The 19,084-nt window shown below is 42.1% G+C and overlaps 1 protein-coding gene across 1 annotated transcript in view; it reads right to left on the bottom strand.

The window, feature by feature from the left end:
- Positions 1-6,552: 6,552 nt before the first annotated feature.
- The window catches only part of LYPD6B (LY6/PLAUR domain containing 6B), a 48,202-nt gene continuing 35,670 nt past the window's right edge, over positions 6,553-19,084 (bottom strand). The window contains 7 exon segments of the mRNA XM_053948449.1: positions 6,553-6,850; positions 9,683-9,813; positions 12,215-12,313; positions 13,428-13,582; positions 14,668-14,762; positions 14,892-15,011; positions 15,013-15,051. Coding sequence (XP_053804424.1) covers positions 6,668-6,850; positions 9,683-9,813; positions 12,215-12,313; positions 13,428-13,582; positions 14,668-14,762; positions 14,892-15,011; positions 15,013-15,051 — 822 coding nt within the window. The 3' untranslated portion in view covers positions 6,553-6,667.

Here is a 19,084-nt window from a genome sequence, read left to right as displayed (position 1 = left end):
CAAACATCCAAACTTGGATTTGTTAAACTTTTAAATCTGAGCAAGTCAAATTTTTAAACCTGGATCAGTCAAATTTCTAAACTTGGATTTGTTAAACTTTTAAATCTAAGTCAAACTTTTAAACCTGGATCAGCCAAATTTCTAAACTTGGCTTTGCCAAACTTTAAAACCTGGATTAGCCAAACTTCTAAACCTGGATTAGTCAAACATCTAAACTTGGATTAGTTAAACTTTTAAATCTGAGCAAGTCAAATTTTTAAACCTGGATCAGCCAAATTTCTAAACTTGGATTTGTTAAACTTTTACATCTAAGTCAGACTTTTAAACCTGGATCAGTCAAATTTGTAAACTTGGATTGCCCAAACTTTTAAACCTGGATCAGCCAAACTTCTAAACCTGGATTAGTCAAACATCTAAGCTTGGATTAGTTAAACTTTTAAATCTGAGCGAGCCAGACTTTTAAACTTGGATCAGCCAAATTTCTAAACTTGGATTTGTTAAACTTTTAAATCTGAGCAAGTCAAATTTTTAAACCTGGATCAGCCAAATTTCTGAATTTGGATTTGTTAAACTTTAAAACCTGGATCAGCCAAATTTTTAAACCTGGATTAGTCAAACATCCAAACTTGAATTTGTTAAACTTTTAAATCTAAGTCAGACTTTTAAACCTGGATCAGCCAAATTTCTGAATTTGGATTTGTTAAACTTTTAAACCTGGATTAATCAAACATCTAAACTTGAATTTGTTAAACTTTTAAACCTGAGTAAATCAAATTTTTACACTTGGATTTGTCAAACTTTTAGACCTGGATTAGCCAAACTTTTAAACCAGTATTAGCCAAATTTTTGAATTTTGATTTGTTTAACTTTTAAACCTGGACTAGCCAAACTTTTCAACTTGGATTTGCCAAACTCTCAGACCTGGATTGGCCAAACTTTTAAACTTGGATTTTTCAAACTCTTAAACCTGGATTAGCCAAACCTTTACACTTGGATTTGTCAAATTTTTAGACCTGGATTAGCCAAACTTTAAAATCCAAATTAGTCAGACTTTTAAACTTGGGTTTGTCCAATTTTTAAACCTGGATTAGCCAAGCTTTTAAACTTGGATTAAGCCTTGATATCTTGGTGGGGTTGTGGGAATTCCCAATTTCAAAAATAAAATCCAGTTTATTCTTTCTCTTCACGTGCGTGGAAAGCAGCAGAACATTTCCTCAGAGATAATGAGAAAATCAAATTAAAGCTGCCCAGCCATGGTGCCCAAAACTCCAGGATTTTGAATTTTTTAACCAAATTTGAAGAAGTGCCAGGGCACAGACAGGAGCCAGCCTTGATCCCCAAATGATCCCAAAAATCAGGCTGGATTTGCGTTATCCCAACCCAGGCAATAAATTAATTAAGGATAAATTAATTGAGGCAATAATTAATCCCGACCTCACAACTTTGAGAAGTGTGAAGTGACCCACAAGCCTAAAATTGGCTTTCCTGCTGCAAAACAAAACATTCATTTTATTTTATCTTTCATTTCTGACTTTGGTATCTCATCTAAAAGCATACCTGAGTTTTTTTCCATATTTAATTTGTTTTTTTCAGAAATTCTCCCCACTTCTTCTTGTCCCAGATAAACCCCAACACCATTAACAAGAAGGAAGTGAACCATGAACAGGATTTAATTTAATTTCTCTCATCTCTTTCCATTCATGTCCCACTTTCAACATCAGTGTCAAAGAATTCTTTCCATAGGGGGAAAAAAAAAAAAAAAACTGGCACACAAAAAAACCCACAAAACACTAAAAAAAAAAACTTACCTGAAACTCTCAAAAAACCAAACAAATCCAAATTAAAATACTAATTTTTAAAAAATCCTCCTCCTCCATAGGTTAATATTCTTATTATAATTCACAAGAATTAATTTAATATTTTTGGTGCTTATTATTACTGTATCATATTATTAATATAACAATATTTAAATATTAATTATATTCAATAAATAATAATTATTATTATTATTGTTATTATTATTATCTTTCCTCCAGAGGTTTTGTGTTTTCCATGTTTTTTTTTGATTTCCAGAATATTTATGGATATTGGATGTCCCCACTGCTCTTCACTGTGCTGTTAAATCAGAAAATGAGGTTAAAACCAACCCAAAAAGGGAAGGAAACATAGAAAAAAGAAGCAAAAACTAAAAAAAAAAAAAAAAAAAAAAAAAAAGATAAAAAACAGGAGAAGAAAGAAGAAGAAGAAAGAATTAAAATGTTTAAAAGCCACTGAAAAATAACAGCAAAAAATAACTGAGATACAAAAAAAAGAATTTGAAAATCCCCTCCAAAAAATTTAAAATTACAAAAAAAATTAAATTATAACAACTTTAAAATTCTCCAAGATATATGTAAATGATAAAACCCCCAAATTATTACACAGCCCATTAAAAAAAAATAAATATATGTATAAAAATTTTTTTAAAAGACAAAGATAAAAATCCCAACTCTCCTCACAAAATTCAAAAATAAAATTACCCCAAATGAACTCTGTGAGGTGACCTTTAATCCCTTCAATAATTTCCCTTTGAAATATTCAACAATAATTTTGAATATTCAATACAATTTTTCTTTGCTGTTTTTCCACTCTCTCCCCCCAACCTGCAGCTGCTTTTTCTGCCTCTCCTTGATGCCAAGAGCAGAATAAATGAGATTTCCTTTTATTTTCATTAAAACACTCTAAAACGACAATTAAAATTATTTTAGCAACGATTCCAGCAATCAGAACTTAAGAAATGCAAAATAAAATTAAATTTTCTTCAGGTTTTTTTAAATATCTCTGAGCACAGAGAGTCTTTAACAGGATAAATTATCCTCAAAAAGAGAGGGCAAATATTCCCAAAAATAATCCTGGAATACAGCAAAGAAAAGGAAATTTAAATTATGCTGAAGTCAGGGGCAGAATTTCATTTAAATTAAGATTTCACCATGTAATATTTGTCACCAGAAACATTCTCCACCAGAAAATATTGGAATATTTTTTATTAAAAGTGCCATTTCTGGAGAAGACTCAAAGCAGTTACACAGCAATAAGAAAACATCCGAACGCTGAATAATGAAGAATTTATCAGAATTTAAGTTTTAAAAATAAACTTTCTATAGGCTGTCCAGTGCAATGTAAATAAAAATCATATTACACACATATATATATATCAGAAAAAACACATTTAACTGCACAAACGGATGGGTTTGCCATTACTTCTGAATTATTTTCAGGTTCAAAAATGTATGGATTTACGGAAATATCATTCCCAAAGTTTTGGGGTGAATTTAGGCAACGAAACGTTGAATTTATTTAAATTACAACATCTGTGAACCCAAAATGACATAAAGACATCACTGAAAATTGGTTTCATCAAATGAAAAGTTGAATATATTTAAATTTCAACATCTGAACCCAAACTGAGACAAGGACATCGCTGAAAATTGGTTTTATCAAATCCAATAATTATTTTTTTAAGTTCTTCAGACGGAGATCTGAAAATCCGGATGCCTGAAAATATTTAATATAAAAATTCCGCCATAAATTAAGGTCGGATTTCTGTACAGTCATTAATCCTGCCAAAAATACGGTGAATTTTAGTACTCTTTTTTTCTCAGCATGTTTTACCCACAAAATCAGCATTTAACATCAAATCCAAGCAGGTTTTTCCATAAAAAAAAGGAAAAAAAACCTGGAATTCCCTCTTCAATTCCGTATTTCTTCTACCAAGTGCCTCTTTGTGCATTGCATTAACGTCATTTGCATATTCCAATTCCCCATTAAAAACAATCCCAAACTTTGCCATAACAAAGGGATTGGTGCATCCAAAAGATTACAGCTCATCTTTAATGTTCTCCACCTTTGGAATTCTAAAATTCTGATTTAAAAGCATAAAACCCCAAGATCAAATCCTTTCCCATGCCCAGGTTTCATCCTTGAACCTTCAGTTGATTTATTGGGGTTTATCCCAAACAATTCTTCCCCAAAAGCAGAGACATTTTATGAGGTTTAAAATCTAAATTTCAGAATTTCTTCACTGTTCAGTGAAGGGAAAAAAAAAAAAATCATTCATCCAAGGAAAAAACCCACAGGTTTTCCCTCCTGAAATGTCATTTTTTTGTTGTTGTTGCAGCAGATTTTTAGGGACTCCCTGCCATTCCCAAAAGTTCTGGAATGGCATTTCCACTATAAAGAACCCCTCAGCACTGAGATTATTGTAAATTATTGACAGCAACCCCTACAAGACCACGGAGCTCTTGGAGGCCTCATTGAGATTGGAAGAATTATTCCCAAAATCTGAATTTAGGAGCAATTTGTGCGGGAAAAAAATCCAATGACCCAAGATGTGGGAGCCAACTTCCACTTGGAGGAATTCCCCGTGGAGCAGAGAGAAACCTGGAATGGTTTGTCCACCAGAAAAAAAAAAAAAAAATGCTTTCATCTGGAAAAGTCCTTGATGGAGCAGAAGGATGAAGGTAATTATGGGACCATCAAAGAATCCTGGAATGGTTTGGGTTGGGAAGGACCCAGATCATCCAGGGATAGATTCCCTTGTCCCAGTGATCCCTCAGGTTTTGGCTTTTCTATGTTTCAGGCTCTGTGCTGCTTTGGTGTGCAGCTCTGAGCTTCACATGAAGTGTTGCTGAGCTCTCTGCACAGAGCAGGGAGACAAAACAATTCCTTCTCCAGCTGGGCACCAAGGACAAATGATCCAAAGCTCAGGCCCAGGAGCACAACCAGCGTGGGCTGCAGAGAGAAAAACAAGCAGGATGGGACTTGATCACCTCAAGCTGGAAGTGGCCAATGAACTGCAAGGTGCAAATGGAGCAGAGCTGATCCCAGTGAGAGCCCCCGGGAGCGCTCGTGCATTTTGGGACCATTTTGGTTCCTCTTGGCTGCAGCCCTGGCTGGGCTCTGGTGCTGCCCAAGGTGGATCCATGGAGGAGATCCTTGGAATCAATCCCTGCTTTGTTCTGTCACTCTGCTCCAGGGCAGCCTGCTCAAGGCTTGTTCCAAGCCCTGTCCAACCTGGCCTTGGGCACATCCAGGGATCCAGGGGCAGCCACAGCTGCTCTGGGAATTCCGGCCAAGCCCCTCCCCACCTTCCCAGCCAGGAATTCCTTCCCAATCTCCCACTCAATTCTCCCCTTTCCCAGTGGGAGCCATTCCCTGTGTCCTGTCCCTCCATGCCTTGTCCCCAGTCCCTCTCCAGCTCTTCTAAAGCCCCTCTAGGCCCTGGAATGTGCTGGAAGCTCTCCCTGGATCCCTCCCTTCTCCAGGTGAACATTCCCAGCTTTCCCAGCCCAGCTCCAGAGCAGAATTCCAGCCCTGTTGGATGGCACAGAATCCAGATATGGAAAGAGAGAATCCAGATCTTGAGACATGAGGGATCCACAAGAATCCAGATCTTGAGAAATGAGGGATCCACAAGAATCCAGATCTTGGAAAACCTTGACTCAGACGTCAAGAACCGTTTTCCTCCGGCAAGGAAAAAGCTTTTCCATCCAAATTTTGTAGCTGCACAATCGCCCGTCCAGAAGCCACAGACTGAATTCAGTCACCTGTCTACATTCTAAGAATATTGTGGAGGAAATTTCGGAATGTCAACAAGCCTGGAAATGTTTCAGAATCTTTTTTACAAATGAATATAATTAGTGACACAAACCAGCAAATAATTAAGGCAATATTGAAGTAAAAGAAGCCAAATTTGCAGCTACTCAAATTTTTTCAGGAAACAGCTCCAAATCTCTTTCTTCGGTCAGTTTAAGTGATCCATCCTTCCCAAAAACATCCATCAGGACAATAATATTCCTGGGAAAAACCTGTGCAAATCAAGAGAGAACAAAGCAGAGCTCCCTCCTTATTTATTCCAAGTGTCCACTTGGAATTTTTAGGATAACGAAGCTGCTTGACCATCGCTGTGATTTCAAAGTCATGACATCCCAATATCACAAAAACAATATTTTTGTGATATTCTGAGGGGATTTTTGGGATATTCTGAGCGGAATTGCAAGGAAATAATCCCTCTGCTTTGCAAGACCAGGAATTCTGCTCTGGGTGCTCCAACAGGATTTTTTTTAGGAATTCTACATTTCCTACAGCTTTAAAACAGGAGGAGGATGAGGCATTTTACAGAAAGAAAAGAATTAATATTGTGTTATTGCCAGGAGAAATGAGAGCTCTGATCAAGCAGAAAAAAAACCAACCTCGTATTTGTTCTCTACGAAAACCAGAGGTGTTCTCTGTGAAATCGAGATAAGCTCAAACACACCTTGGTAAGAAACTCTGAGTTGTTTATGCACATAAAAGCTTTAAATCCAGTTCCCACCTTTCCACATCAGCCACCCAAAGCTCCTTTTGACTTTGATTGCCACAGTTCTGTCCCCAAACCCCCCCCCCCCCCCAAAAAATGTGCATTTTGCTCAGAAAACAGGGGATCAAAACTTGAGTCCACCCCACTGCCCCACCCACCGGGGGGGGGTTTTGTGGGGTTTATTTTCCATTCCCGCTACAACACCCAAGGAGCTCAGGACGCGCCTTTCCTTAAATTTGCTGGGATGAGGGAACGTCAGCGACTTCTTGGGAGATCCTGGAGGTTCCTGGCCCGGGGACTGTCCCAGCAGCTCGGTCTGGGGGTGCCGTGTCAGGACAGTGCCATTGTCACCAGCGCCACCAGTGCCACCGGTGCCACCAGTGCCACCAGGCTGGGCAGCGCGCGGCTGCCCGCGGCCGCCCTGCGCGCCTGCAGCACGGCGAACACCGCGTTGGTGGCGTTGGTGGGGATCTCCACGTTGCAGATCATGCCTTCACAGCAGGAAACACACTCCTGCCGGGAGAAAAGGGTCGTGAACGCGGGGTGGTTAATCAATTAATTCAGGGTAATTAAATCAAGGTAATTAATTCGGCGGGGATTAATTCAGGGCATGCAGAAATCCCATTGCTCCCAGTGCAGAGCATGCAGAAATCCCATTGTTCCCAGTGCAGAGCATGCAGAAATCCCATTGTTCCCAGTGCAGAGCGTGCAGAAATCCCATTGCTCCCAGTGCAGAGCGTGCAGAAATCCCATTGCTCCCAGTGCAGAGCGTGCAGAAATCCCACTGCTCCCAGTGCAGAGCATGCAGAAATCCCATTGTTCCCAGTGCAGAGCATGCAGAAATCCCATTGTTCCCAGTGCAGAGCATGCAGAAATCCCACTGCTCCCACTGCTTCTCCTGCAGAAATCCCATTGTTCCCAGTGCAGAGCATGCAGAAATCCCACTGCTCCCAGTGCAGAGCGTGCAGAAATCCCATTGCTCCCAGTGCAGAGCATGCAGAAATCCCATTGTTCCCCAGTGCAGAGCGTGCAGAAATCCCATTGCTCCCAGTGCAGAGCATGCAGAAATCCCATTGCTCCCAGTGCAGAGCGTGCAGAAATCCCATTGCTCCCAGTGCAGAGCAGCTCCTGGCACATCCTCCTGGAAAAACCAGTCCTGGAATGGCCACCTCCAGCCCCAGGAGCAGGGCAGGAGTAGGGCAGGAGTAGGGTGGGAGCAGGGCAGGATTAGCGCACCTAAGGAATAGGGCAGGAGTGGGGCAGGAGTGGGGCAGGAGCAGGGCAGGAGCAGGGTACAAGCAGAGCAGGAGCAGGGTATGAGTAGGGCAGGAGCAGGGTATGAGTAGGGCAGGAGCAGGGTACAAGCAGAGCAGGAGCAGGGTATGAGTAGAGCAGGAATAGGACAGGAATAGGGTGGGAGCAGGGTGTGAGTAGAGCAGGAACAGGGTATGAGTAGAACAGGAGCAGGGCAAAGCAGAGCAGGAGTGGAGCAGGAGCAGGACATGAGCAGAACACAAGCAGCTCAGAGCAGAGCAGGAGTAGAACAGGACACAAGCAGAGCAGGAGTAGGGTAGGAGTAGAGCAGGAGCAGGACATGAGCAGGACACGAGCAGGGCAGGAGCAGGGCAGAGCAAGCAGGAGCAGGGTATGAGTAGAGCAGGAGTAGAACAGGACACAAGCAGAGCAGGAGCAGGGTATGAGTAGGGCAGGAGCAGGGCAGAGCAGGAGCAGGGTATGAGTAGGGCAGGAGCAGAATAGGACACAAGCAGAGCAGGAGCAGGGTATGAGTAGGGCAGGAGCAGAGCAGGAGCAGGGTATGAGTAGAGCAGGAGTAGAACAGCACACGAGCAGGAGCAGGGTATGAGTAGGGCAGGAGCAGGACAGAGCAGAGCAGGAGCAGGGTATGAGTAGGGCAGGAGCAGGGTATGAGTAGGGCAGGAGCAGGGTATGAGTAGAGCAGGAGCAGGGTACAAGCAGAGCAGGAGCAGGGTATGAGTAGAGCAGGAATAGGACAGGAATAGGGTGGGAGCAGGGTGTGAGTAGAGCAGGAACAGGGTATGAGTAGAACAGGAGCAGGGCAAAGCAGAGCAGGAGTGGAGCAGGAGCAGGACATGAGCAGAACACAAGCAGCTCAGAGCAGAGCAGGAGTAGAACAGGACACAAGCAGAGCAGGAGTAGGGTAGGAGTAGAGCAGGAGCAGGACATGAGCAGGACACGAGCAGGGCAGGAGCAGGGCAGAGCAGAGCAGGAGCAGGGTATGAGTAGAGCAGGAGCAGGGTATGAGTAGAGCAGGAGCAGGGTATGAGTAGGGCAGGAGCAGGACATGAGCAGGACATGAGCAGAGCAGGAGCAGGGTATGAGTAGGGCAGGAGCAGGACAGAGCAGAGCAGGAGCAGGGCAGAGCAGAGCAGGAGCAGGGTATGAGTAGGGCAGGAGCAGGGTATGAGTAGGGCAGGAGCAGGACAGAGCAGAGCAGGAGCAGGCTATGAGTAGGGCAGGAGCAGAGCAGGAGCAGGGTATGAGTAGAGCAGGAGCAGGGTATGAGTAGGGCAGGAGCAGGGCATGAGTAGGGCAGGAGCAGGGCAGAGCAGAGCAGGAGCAGGGTATGAGTAGGGCAGGACAGAGCAGAGCAGGAGCAGGGTATGAGTAGAGCAGGAGCAGGGTATGAGTAGAGCAGGAGCAGGGCAGAGCAGAGCAGGAGCAGGGTATGAGTAGGGCAGGAGCAGGGTATGAGTAGAGCAGGATCAGGACAGAGCAGAGCAGGAGCAGGGTATGAGTAGGGCAGGAGCAGAGCAGGAGCAGGGTATGAGTAGAGCAGGAGCAGGGTATGAGTAGGGCAGGAGCAGGGTATGAGTAGGGCAGGAGCAGAGCAGGAGCAGGGTATGAGTAGAGCAGGATCAGGGCAGAGCAGAGCAGGAGCAGAACAGGACACAAGCAGAGCAGGAGCAGGGCAGAGCAGAGCAGGAGCAGGGTATGAGTAGGGCAGGAGCAGGGTATGAGTAGGGCAGGAGCAGAGCAGGAGCAGGGTATGAGTAGAGCAGGATCAGGGCAGAGCAGAGCAGGAGCAGGGTATGAGTAGAGCAGGAGCAGGGCAGAGCAGAGCAGGAGCAGAACAGGACACAAGCAGAGCAGGAGCAGGGCAGAGCAGAGCAGGAGCAGGGTATGAGTAGGGCAGGAGCAGGGTATGAGTAGGGCAGGAGCAGAGCAGCAGCAGGGCAGAGCAGAGCAGGAGCAGGGTATGAGTAGAGCAGGATCAGGACAGAGCAGAGCAGGAGCAGGGTATGAGTAGGGCAGGAGCAGGGTATGAGTAGGGCAGAGCAGAGCAGCAGCAGGCGCGGCGCTGACCGTGTGGCCGCTGTCCCCGCGGCGGTGGCAGCCCACCAGGTGACACTCCTCGCCCGTGGCGCATCTCTTGGTGACCGAGGTGCTCTCCCCGCGCGCCGTGAAGAGGTGAGCGGTCAGGCAGTAGCGAGTGCCTGCAAAGGCAGGAGCAGGAATCCCATTCCCATCACTGACCCTTTGGAGCAGCATCTCAAAACTTCACGCAGTTCCCGCGTTTTTCCCTACGCGCAGCGCAGCAAAGCATTCCCAAGGGAGCGGCCCTACAGAACTGCTTGCAACTCCATCAACAGAGCATTTAGCAAGAAATTAATTACTGCGAAATCTCAGCCGGCCCTTCGAACCTCCAGCAAGGCTGCTTTGGTTGAAGTCACTAATTAGCACCATCAGCCACACGTTTGTTTTTATTTCTCTCCCCCCTCCGGCAGCGCGCTCCCGTGCGCTTTCGGGTTGGTTTCCTCATTCCTCCGCTTCGCTTCTTCCCCGCTCCCACGGCTCCCGTGGATGTGAAAAATGAGGGAACGCTCCCGTTCTTTTCTGGGCTTTATCCTCCCCAGCACAGGTGGGATCCCCCCCGTCAGGCAGGTCCTGCTGCCCACAAAGACCAGGGAATTTTGGGGATGGCGTCCAAGGGGAAGGGAAAGTCAAAAGCTACGGAGGAAATTCTTCAGGTTTGTTAAACATCTTTAAATTAACTCCCGGGAAGCAGCTCATTAGATATATACGCAGAGAAACACAGGTAATTAATATTGATGCATTGTTAAACATCTGCTTGAAAATGAATTTTTTTGTTATATAAAAGTGGGAGACGCGGATAAATAATTTTTCACTGTCCCTTTACAACCCTGAAGAAAATAAAGCGACAGAGGAAATCCTTCGGGAGTTTTTAAATAAGATTAAAATTAATTCCTGGGAAGCACATCATTATAGAGATACACAGGGAAACATATAAATAATATATAATATATAATATATAATATATAATATATATTATATTATATAATATATAATATATAATATATAATATATAATATATAATATATAATATATAATATATAATATATAATGTAATGTAATGAAAAAATGTAATATAATATATTACAATATACTAATATTTTAATAATATATTAATAACAATATATTAATATAGGGACTTAATACTGATGTAATATTAAAATTTAGAAGTATTTTTAAAATGTTATATTAAAATATTAACATTCAATTCAATATTAATACTTAATTTAATATTAAAACACTAACATTATTTAAAATGCTTGCATTTTTTGCTATATAAAACTGAGAGGGATGGAGATAAAGAATTTTTCACTGTTGCTTTACACTCTGAAGAGGATAAAGCTGCAGATGAAATTTTTCAGGTTTTTTCAACAAGACTAAAATTAATTCCTGGGAAGCACATAATTGTATAGATTATACAGATACACAGGGAAACATATATGTAATATATGGTATTATAGTATATAATAATGCGTAATTAATACTGATGTATTATAAAATATTAAAATTATTTTAAATAATGCTATAGTAAAATATTTTAAATAATGTTATATTAAAATATTAACATTCGATTCAATCAATTAAATAAATTAATTAATAATTAATTAATTAATACTTAATTTAATATGAAAATACGAACATTATTTTAAATACTTGCATTTTTTGCTATATAAAACGGAGAGGGATGGAGGTAAAGAATTTTTCACTGTTGCTTTACACTCTGAAGAGGATAAAGCTGCAGATGAAATTTTTCAGGTTTTTTCAACAAGATTAAATTTAATTCCTGGGAAGCACATAATTGCATAGATTATACAGATACACATATATGTAATATATGGTATTGTATTATATTATGTAATAATAGGCAATTAATACAGATGTATTACAAAATATTAAAATTATTTAAAATAATGCTATAGTAAAATATTTTAAATAATGTTATATTAAAATATTAACATTCAATTAAATTAATTAAATTATTTAACAATTAATTGTTAATTGTTAAATTGTTAATTTAATAATTAATTGTTAAATAATTTAATTAATTTAATTGAATGTTAATATTTTAATATAACATTATTTAAAATATGTTACTAACATATTATGTTACTAACATACTATGTTATGTACTAACATTTAAATAATGTTAGTATTTTAATATTAATTAATTAATTAATTAATATTAAAATACTAATATTATTTAATTTTTTTGCTATAGAAAACGGAGAGGGATGGAGGTAAAGATTAATTAAAATTAATTAAAAAAATTAATTAATTAATTAATTAATATTAAAATACTAACATTATTTAAAATGCTTGCATTTTTTGCTATATAAAACAGAGAGGGATGGAGGTAAAGAATTTTTCACTGTCGCTTTACACTCTGGAATGGCCAAAACTGTCAGCAGAAACCACCTGACTCGGCATCACCAGGAACAAAACCGAGCCAGGCTTCTCCAAGGGGGAGACCAGGGCAGAAGGAGTTTGAGAACCACAGGGATCTCCTCATCCGGCCTCACTCACTTTCGGGACACCACCTGTCCTCAGCCCATCGGTTGCAGTTGTAGTTGTCCACTGCGTTGTCACAGGTAAAGCACTTGAAGCTGTTTGGGAATGGAGTGGCTTGGAAAGGGTTAAAAAAAAAAAAAAAAAAAAAAAAAAAGTCAGCTGGGGAGCATTGAGGAAAAAAAAAAATTAAAGTGTTCAAAATTACGCTTGTGCAGAAATTGTTTTGTAATATATTTAAAATGTATGTATTTGCAGGAATAAATTATATCTATTTACATCTTTTCACTGTTAGACAAATAAAACAAGTTTTGCAGGAAGCTTTTTTTTTTTTTTTTTCCCCTCTAGGCTTGAACTCAAAAAATATCCTCATGTTTTCACTCTCACAATCCAAAACTGAGGCAGTGGTGGGAAAAGCAGGAAATAAGGAAGAGTTTATCTCCCTCCTCATGGAGCAAACATAAATCTACATTTCCCTTTGATGGAAAAACTGCATTTCCAAAGCAGCTCCAGCGCTTGATCTCCCACTCGGAAGGAGAAGTTGGATCCTTGAAACAGAAGGTCTTTTAAAATCTTATTTCCATTATTTCCATGAATTATTGGAAGGTGCAGGGTTCATTAGGGGCAGGTATTATTCCCAGCTATTATTTCCCGGCTGGTTTAACGACGCAGATAATGCAAATGAAGGGATGGAGCACTGCTGATGCCAGATAAGAGGCAAAAAAAAAAAATTAAATAAATAAAAAATACACTATGCCATTAGCGCCAACTGGCTTCACAGGTCCCACAGGGTTTTTAATTACCTTCAGAGTGAATTAATTGCATGCAGCAACACCTATTCCTCCCCTTACAAAACCCCCAACGAGATAAAAGACCAAAACCACCTGTTCTGGATTATTTACAAGGAAACCACTGCTTAATTTCCTCTGCAGGCAGACAGAAATAACACAAGGAAAGCCCTTAAAGTGCCAAAGTCCTTGTGCGCTCTTTAATTCGGCAATGACTCGATTTATTTTCATTTAGTAAACCTGTCAAATATTAAAGTGCTGTGGGTTGAGAAGCAGAACGTTTATTTTGAAGTTTCTTTGGAGACGAGCAGCTGAAACGCGAAGGACTGGAAGGATGGGGCAAACAATGACGATTTTAAGCTAGAATTGCACAGGGGAAAAAAGGCCAGAATTCCATAGGGGAAAGGCCAGAACTCCATAAAAAAAAAAAAAAAGCTACTTACGGTCTAGTGGAGGCCTGATGTTGTAGAAGTTGATGTTCTCAGCTGAAACCCAACTTCCCGAGAGGACGAGGAACGGGAGAACGGCTCGGGCCAGCGCGCGCCCCAACGCCCCCATCGTGGGCATCACTGCTCAGGGAAACCCCCACCCCTCAGGCCTGGAAAAGCAAGGGAGCACATTATTTAGTGGGAATTGTGAGGATCTGAGGCGCAGGATGACGAATTTGCTGCGAAATCCTGCTGGAAGCGTGGAGATCCAGCCGGGAATGCCGGCGAGCTGCTGAGCGGCACAAAGCTGAGCTGGTGGTGCCTTCTGCTGGCCAGAAGCCCTCACAGAGGGCTGGAACTCGCAAAACAAACTCAAGTTCACGTCATTGCTTCCATCTATTTGTCCTCCTGAGCAGTGGGAGCCTTAAAAATTCCTTGGAAGGATTCCTACAAATCAGCAGGATTGAGGTCCTTGAGATCCAGCTTGAAACGGTGTGGAATAAACAGCACTAAACGCAGAGAAATCTCAATTTGAACACCAACAACCAATCCCTTACCTGAGAGAAATAAATTTAACTTCATCATCTGAACTTTAAGTGCACTTTAAGTGCCGTCACAGCATTAAAATTTTTAAGCGTGAATTCAATTTCTTTCTTTTTAAGCGCATCCCAAGGGAATGCTAAGGAAGGTGGCACAGACGTTTTGGAGGAGGGCAGGGTGGGAAGTTCACGGGGATGAGGTGCAATCACCCAAAAAATCCATTTATTTGGGGCCCCCTGGGTGCTCTGCCAAGGCTTCAGAGAGAAGAGCTGAACGTTTGGCTCAGGTTGGTATTTAGATTTCCCACACCTCCAGACAAACACAGGGAATTGTGGCAAATTCCAGCGACCCTGGAGCCGCGTTCGGATATTACAAATCACAACCCTCACTCCTCCCATGCAAATTCCCAGCAGGACAAACAAGCTGGAGTGGAGGCTCCTGCCAAACCAGAGCCAAAGGCATTCCCTCCAAATTTCCAGGCACACCCTGGCCAGGCTGGAAATGCTCAGCAGAGATTTCCAGGAATTTCCCTTTTTCCCCCCCCTGTTTTTTGGATCGGTTGGGGTTTTTCCTTTTCCAGCGGGGATGGTTTTGCCAACCAAGCTACCAACAGAATTTTAGGAATTGTGGGTTTTACTGTGAATTTCACCACGCTGCTGACAAAACCTTGGATTTATGGATCTATTTCAGGAGACACTCCAAAGTCACAGCCCACCTCTGCTGCCTGTGTGCTTCCAACGCTGTTTTCCATAGGATGGCCCAGGTTCCTTCTGGCTGCGGCCCAGGATCAGAAGGATTAGGCAGACGAATCTGTGGAGAACAAACAGCAACAGATCACCAAAATTCTGTTTTCAAGAAACAAATCAGCATTAAATTAAGATAAGAGTTAGGTTTTTGTAACGAAATATCCAAAGGACCACTTGAACTACACAATATGGCTCTTCCTGAGTGACGAGACACTGCAGAAATTGAAATTCCCTCCTTCCTGCCATATTCCAGTGCCATAAAAGACAAATAAAAGACAAAAAGTGAAGGGATGAGGCTCAGTCCACCCCTGAGGATGAGTTTCCTCCAGGAAAACCACGACCGAGGGGATGACCTGCGTGGGACCACGGCAGTGAACATTCCCATTCCAGAGCTATCCCAACTTTCCCCAGGATTCTGCCCAAAATACAATATATTAACAATAGGTAATTAATATTGATATATTATAAAATATTAAAATTATTTTAAAATAATGCTGTCGTAAAATATTAACAATCAATTCAATATTAATACTTAATTTAATATTAAAATACTAACATTACTTTAAATGCTTGCCTATGGGTATTTTTTGCTATATATTATATAAAACTGAGACAGATGGCAATAAAGAATTTTTCACTATTTCTTTTCACTCTGGAATGGCCAAAATTGAAGAAGCACAAGGGAACCTGAGGGAGTGAAGACAAACCGATGAGAGGCTGATGAACAAACAGGTCCCCCTCAATGTGTGGAGCTGATCCAACTCCTGGAATTCCAAATCACTGATCCAACTCCTGGAATTCCAAATCACTGATCCAACTCCTGGAATTCCAAATCATTGATCCAACTCCTGGAATTCCAAATCATTGATCCAACTCCTGGAATTTCAAGTCACTGATCCAACTCCTGGAATTCCAAATCACTGATCCAACTCCTGGAATTCCAAGTCATTGATCCAACTCCTGGAATTCCAAGTCATTGATCCAACTCCTGGAATTCCAAATCACTGATCCAACTCCTGGAATTTCAAGTCACTGATCCAACTCCTGGAATTCCAAATCATTGATCCAACTCCTGGAATTCCAAGTCATTGATCCAACTCCTGGAATTCCAAGTCATTGATCCAACTCCTGGAATTCCAAATCACTGATCCAACTCCTGGAATTCCAAATCATTGATCCAACTCCTGGAATTCCAAGTAATTGATCCAACTCCTGGAATTCCAAATCACTGATCCAACTCCTGGAATTCCAAGTCATTGATCCAACTCCTGGAATTCCAAGTCACTGATCCAACTCCTGGAATTCCAAGTCATTGATCCAACTCCTGGAATTCCAAGTCACTGATCCAACTCCTGGAATTCCAAGTCATTGATCCAACTCCTGGAATTCCAAGTAATTGATCCAACTCCTGGAATTCCAAATCACTGATCCAACTCCTGGAATTTCAAGTCATTGATCCAACTCCTGGAATTCCAAGTCATTCCAAGGCCCCAGTTTCCAGAGCCACACATTCCTGATCCCGACCACCTCACCCTTGTGCCCCTGCACCACCAAGGATCCAGATTTCCTGACTCCAAGAGGGCTCCTAACCTTAAAAATGCTCGAGGGATGTTGGTAACGAGATGAGAGGAGTCTTTTCTGTGCCTCAAGTCCTCACTCTCCTTCCTGGATCCCTTGCAAATAACCGTGTTTATCCTGGAATTCCAGGATGGTTTGGGGTGGAAGGGAATTTAAAGCTCATCCAGTTCCACCTCCCTTCCACTTCCACGCCTTCAGCTCGCTCCAAGCCCTTCCAGCCTGGCCCGGGACACTGAAATCCTTGGAATATCCTTATTATATCCTTGGACTGTCTCAAGCAACACAGTTTTGATCAAGAATTTTACAAAATTGCAGTGTATTTCAAGCATTTTTAAAATGCTTTAAAGGCATTTTAAAAGCTCCACTTTCCTCTGCAGGAAGGGAGGGAATCGAATCATTCCAACATTTCCAGGACTTCTCTCCTTGTCCTGTATTTGCTGCCGGCTCAAGGAAACTCGGCCTTCATGGGCTGTAACTGGATCTGAAGCACCTGGGGCAGAAATAAAAGGCACAATTCCACTTGTGCCAGTTTGCCACAGCCCCAGGCTCCCCCCCCTGCTCCCCTCCCCCAGGCTCCTCTCGCTTTCCCCTCGTGCCAAATGGAAAATTTGAGGGAATATAAACACACAAAAAAAAAAAAAAGAAAAAAAAGAAAAAAAAAGAAAAAAGTGACTCTCTGGCTGGGGGGAAGGCTCAGTAAATCGACCTCCCAACCTGATGCAGTCAAAGGTGTCCTTGTTTGCCAGGCAGGCCAATAAATAATGGATGTTGTTTGCCATGGCTTGGTTACACAGCTGCACCACAAATCCAATCAAGTAAGAAAATATTGGCCCAAAAGTGGCTTTCATATCTCACCCAGAATCTTTCAAAAGCTTATTTTCTTCACAGTGCCTTATCTCTGCGGAGCTCGCTGATAATATTATCGAGCAGAGTGAGTAAATGTTTCATTAGGCCCAATTAGGAGCTCTCATTAATGAGGGGGGGAAAATGTCACAACATGGAAGATTAACTTATATAAACAAGAGCAAACAGGGAGCTCCAGCTTTCCTGGGGGAGGGAAGACAACCCAAAAGGGAAGGGCTGAGTGCTGTAAAAAAAAAAAAACAAACCTGTGACTAAAACCCATTTCAAGGAAAAAACAACCAGGAACACAACGGCTGAGGCAATGAAAATATTCCAGAAGGCTGGAACCTCGCAGGGCGTGATGGAAAAGTGGGAAGCAGCATTCCCTGCTCTCTGATTTTAATAAAATTCCAGTCTGCTGACATTGTTTTTCCTGGCAGGCTCAGTGGAGGATTAGCAGATTGAACAGCAGATATGGAATGCAGATGAAACTTCCTGCTGTCATTTAGCAAAGCAATTTTCAGGTGCTGTCAGATAATTGCAAAAATTCTGTTAAACCGCACTTGGGGACACGAGAGCTCCACGGGCAGAAAGGGATTTTCTGTTCAGGGATGGGAAGGTAAAAACCCAACACCTGACGTGGCCCAGCCACAAACCCCAAAGGCCACCGAGGGAATTCAGCTTGGCTCAAAGGGCTGCCCCATTCTCACGTTCTCCTCTGGAGACCATTCCGTGCCTGCAAAACTCAGCCAGTGAAGAAGTGCCCAGGACAAAGCTTCAAAAACCCCAAAATTTTCTTTAGGAAACAAACAGGCACGTTTAAAAGTGCTAAGGTGGGGAAAAGTGAGTGTTTTGACAGATTAAAGCACCCCAGGAATTACTGCAGATCTGCAAATTGAGAACTCTTTGCCATGGAAGTTTTCTCTTTTTTTTTTTTTTTTTCCCCGCTGTAAGTTTGTGTTTTTTTCACTTTTTGCCTCGCAGCATGTTATTATTAGCACAACACACCCCAGAAAAATGGATTTTACATCACACTGACAGACACCTGCAAGGAGCAGCAGCGACAGAATCGAAGTGAACTCATCAACCGGATCTTGAACCACCACACATTTCCTTCAGCTGCGCCCAGAACCCCACTTGGAACGAAAATTTGGCCTTAATTACCAGAAATTGCCAAGTTCTTTATCTGCGATCTTGTAAAAGTAAAGCACGACATCGTTTAGCTCGGGGGAGGATGTTGGCATGGGAGGTGTCTGACTGCACCAAACACATGATTTCAGAAAGAAAATAATCCCTGATGAGCACGATAAACCTGGGAAGCATCACTGGGGTGAAGGATTTGTGAGCTGAAAACACGGGATGAAAAGTGCATTATTCCTTCCACTGCCCAAACTGACTTTTAGGCTAAAATTCAGAATCCCCCATCGTGGATGGATGGATTTTCCCCACGTGGAAAATCATTCATTTTGTCTAAAAACCCATTAATGAGGTAAAATTCCTGCCAGTTTTCCATTTCCTCAAAGAACTGCGCGTTGCCAAAGCTCTGACGGCCAAAAGCCGAGTTTGGAACTGGTTTAAATCTCCCCCTCACCTGTGCAAGGCTGGAAATTGGAATTTAATACGGCTCTGGAGAAAAGAGATTACAGGAATAAGGGAATAAACAGCTTTTTGTTTGGTTTTTTTTTTCCTTTAAGACTTGCTTTCACAAAATTCAACTGACAGCTGATTTATGTTTAATATGGAATGCACAGAATATTTCATCAAACATTCAAACAATCCAACATTTCCTGCAGGAATAATTCTCCAACTGCCCCTAAAATCTCCTTGGGAGCTGCTTCCCTCCAGATGCCAGCACAAGGCCAGAGCCATCCTTTCACCATCACCGTCCCAAAAATCAGGAAAAACTCAGGAATCACGGAATGGTCAAGCTGGAAAATGCCCCAAATATAAACCCTGAAACAGCCC

Source organism: Vidua chalybeata, chromosome 7, assembly GCF_026979565.1.
Source record: "Vidua chalybeata isolate OUT-0048 chromosome 7, bVidCha1 merged haplotype, whole genome shotgun sequence".
Classification (NCBI taxonomy): domain Eukaryota; kingdom Metazoa; phylum Chordata; class Aves; order Passeriformes; family Viduidae; genus Vidua; species Vidua chalybeata.
Note: the sequence above shows the minus strand (reverse complement) of the source record. Positions and strands in the feature narration are given on the sequence as shown.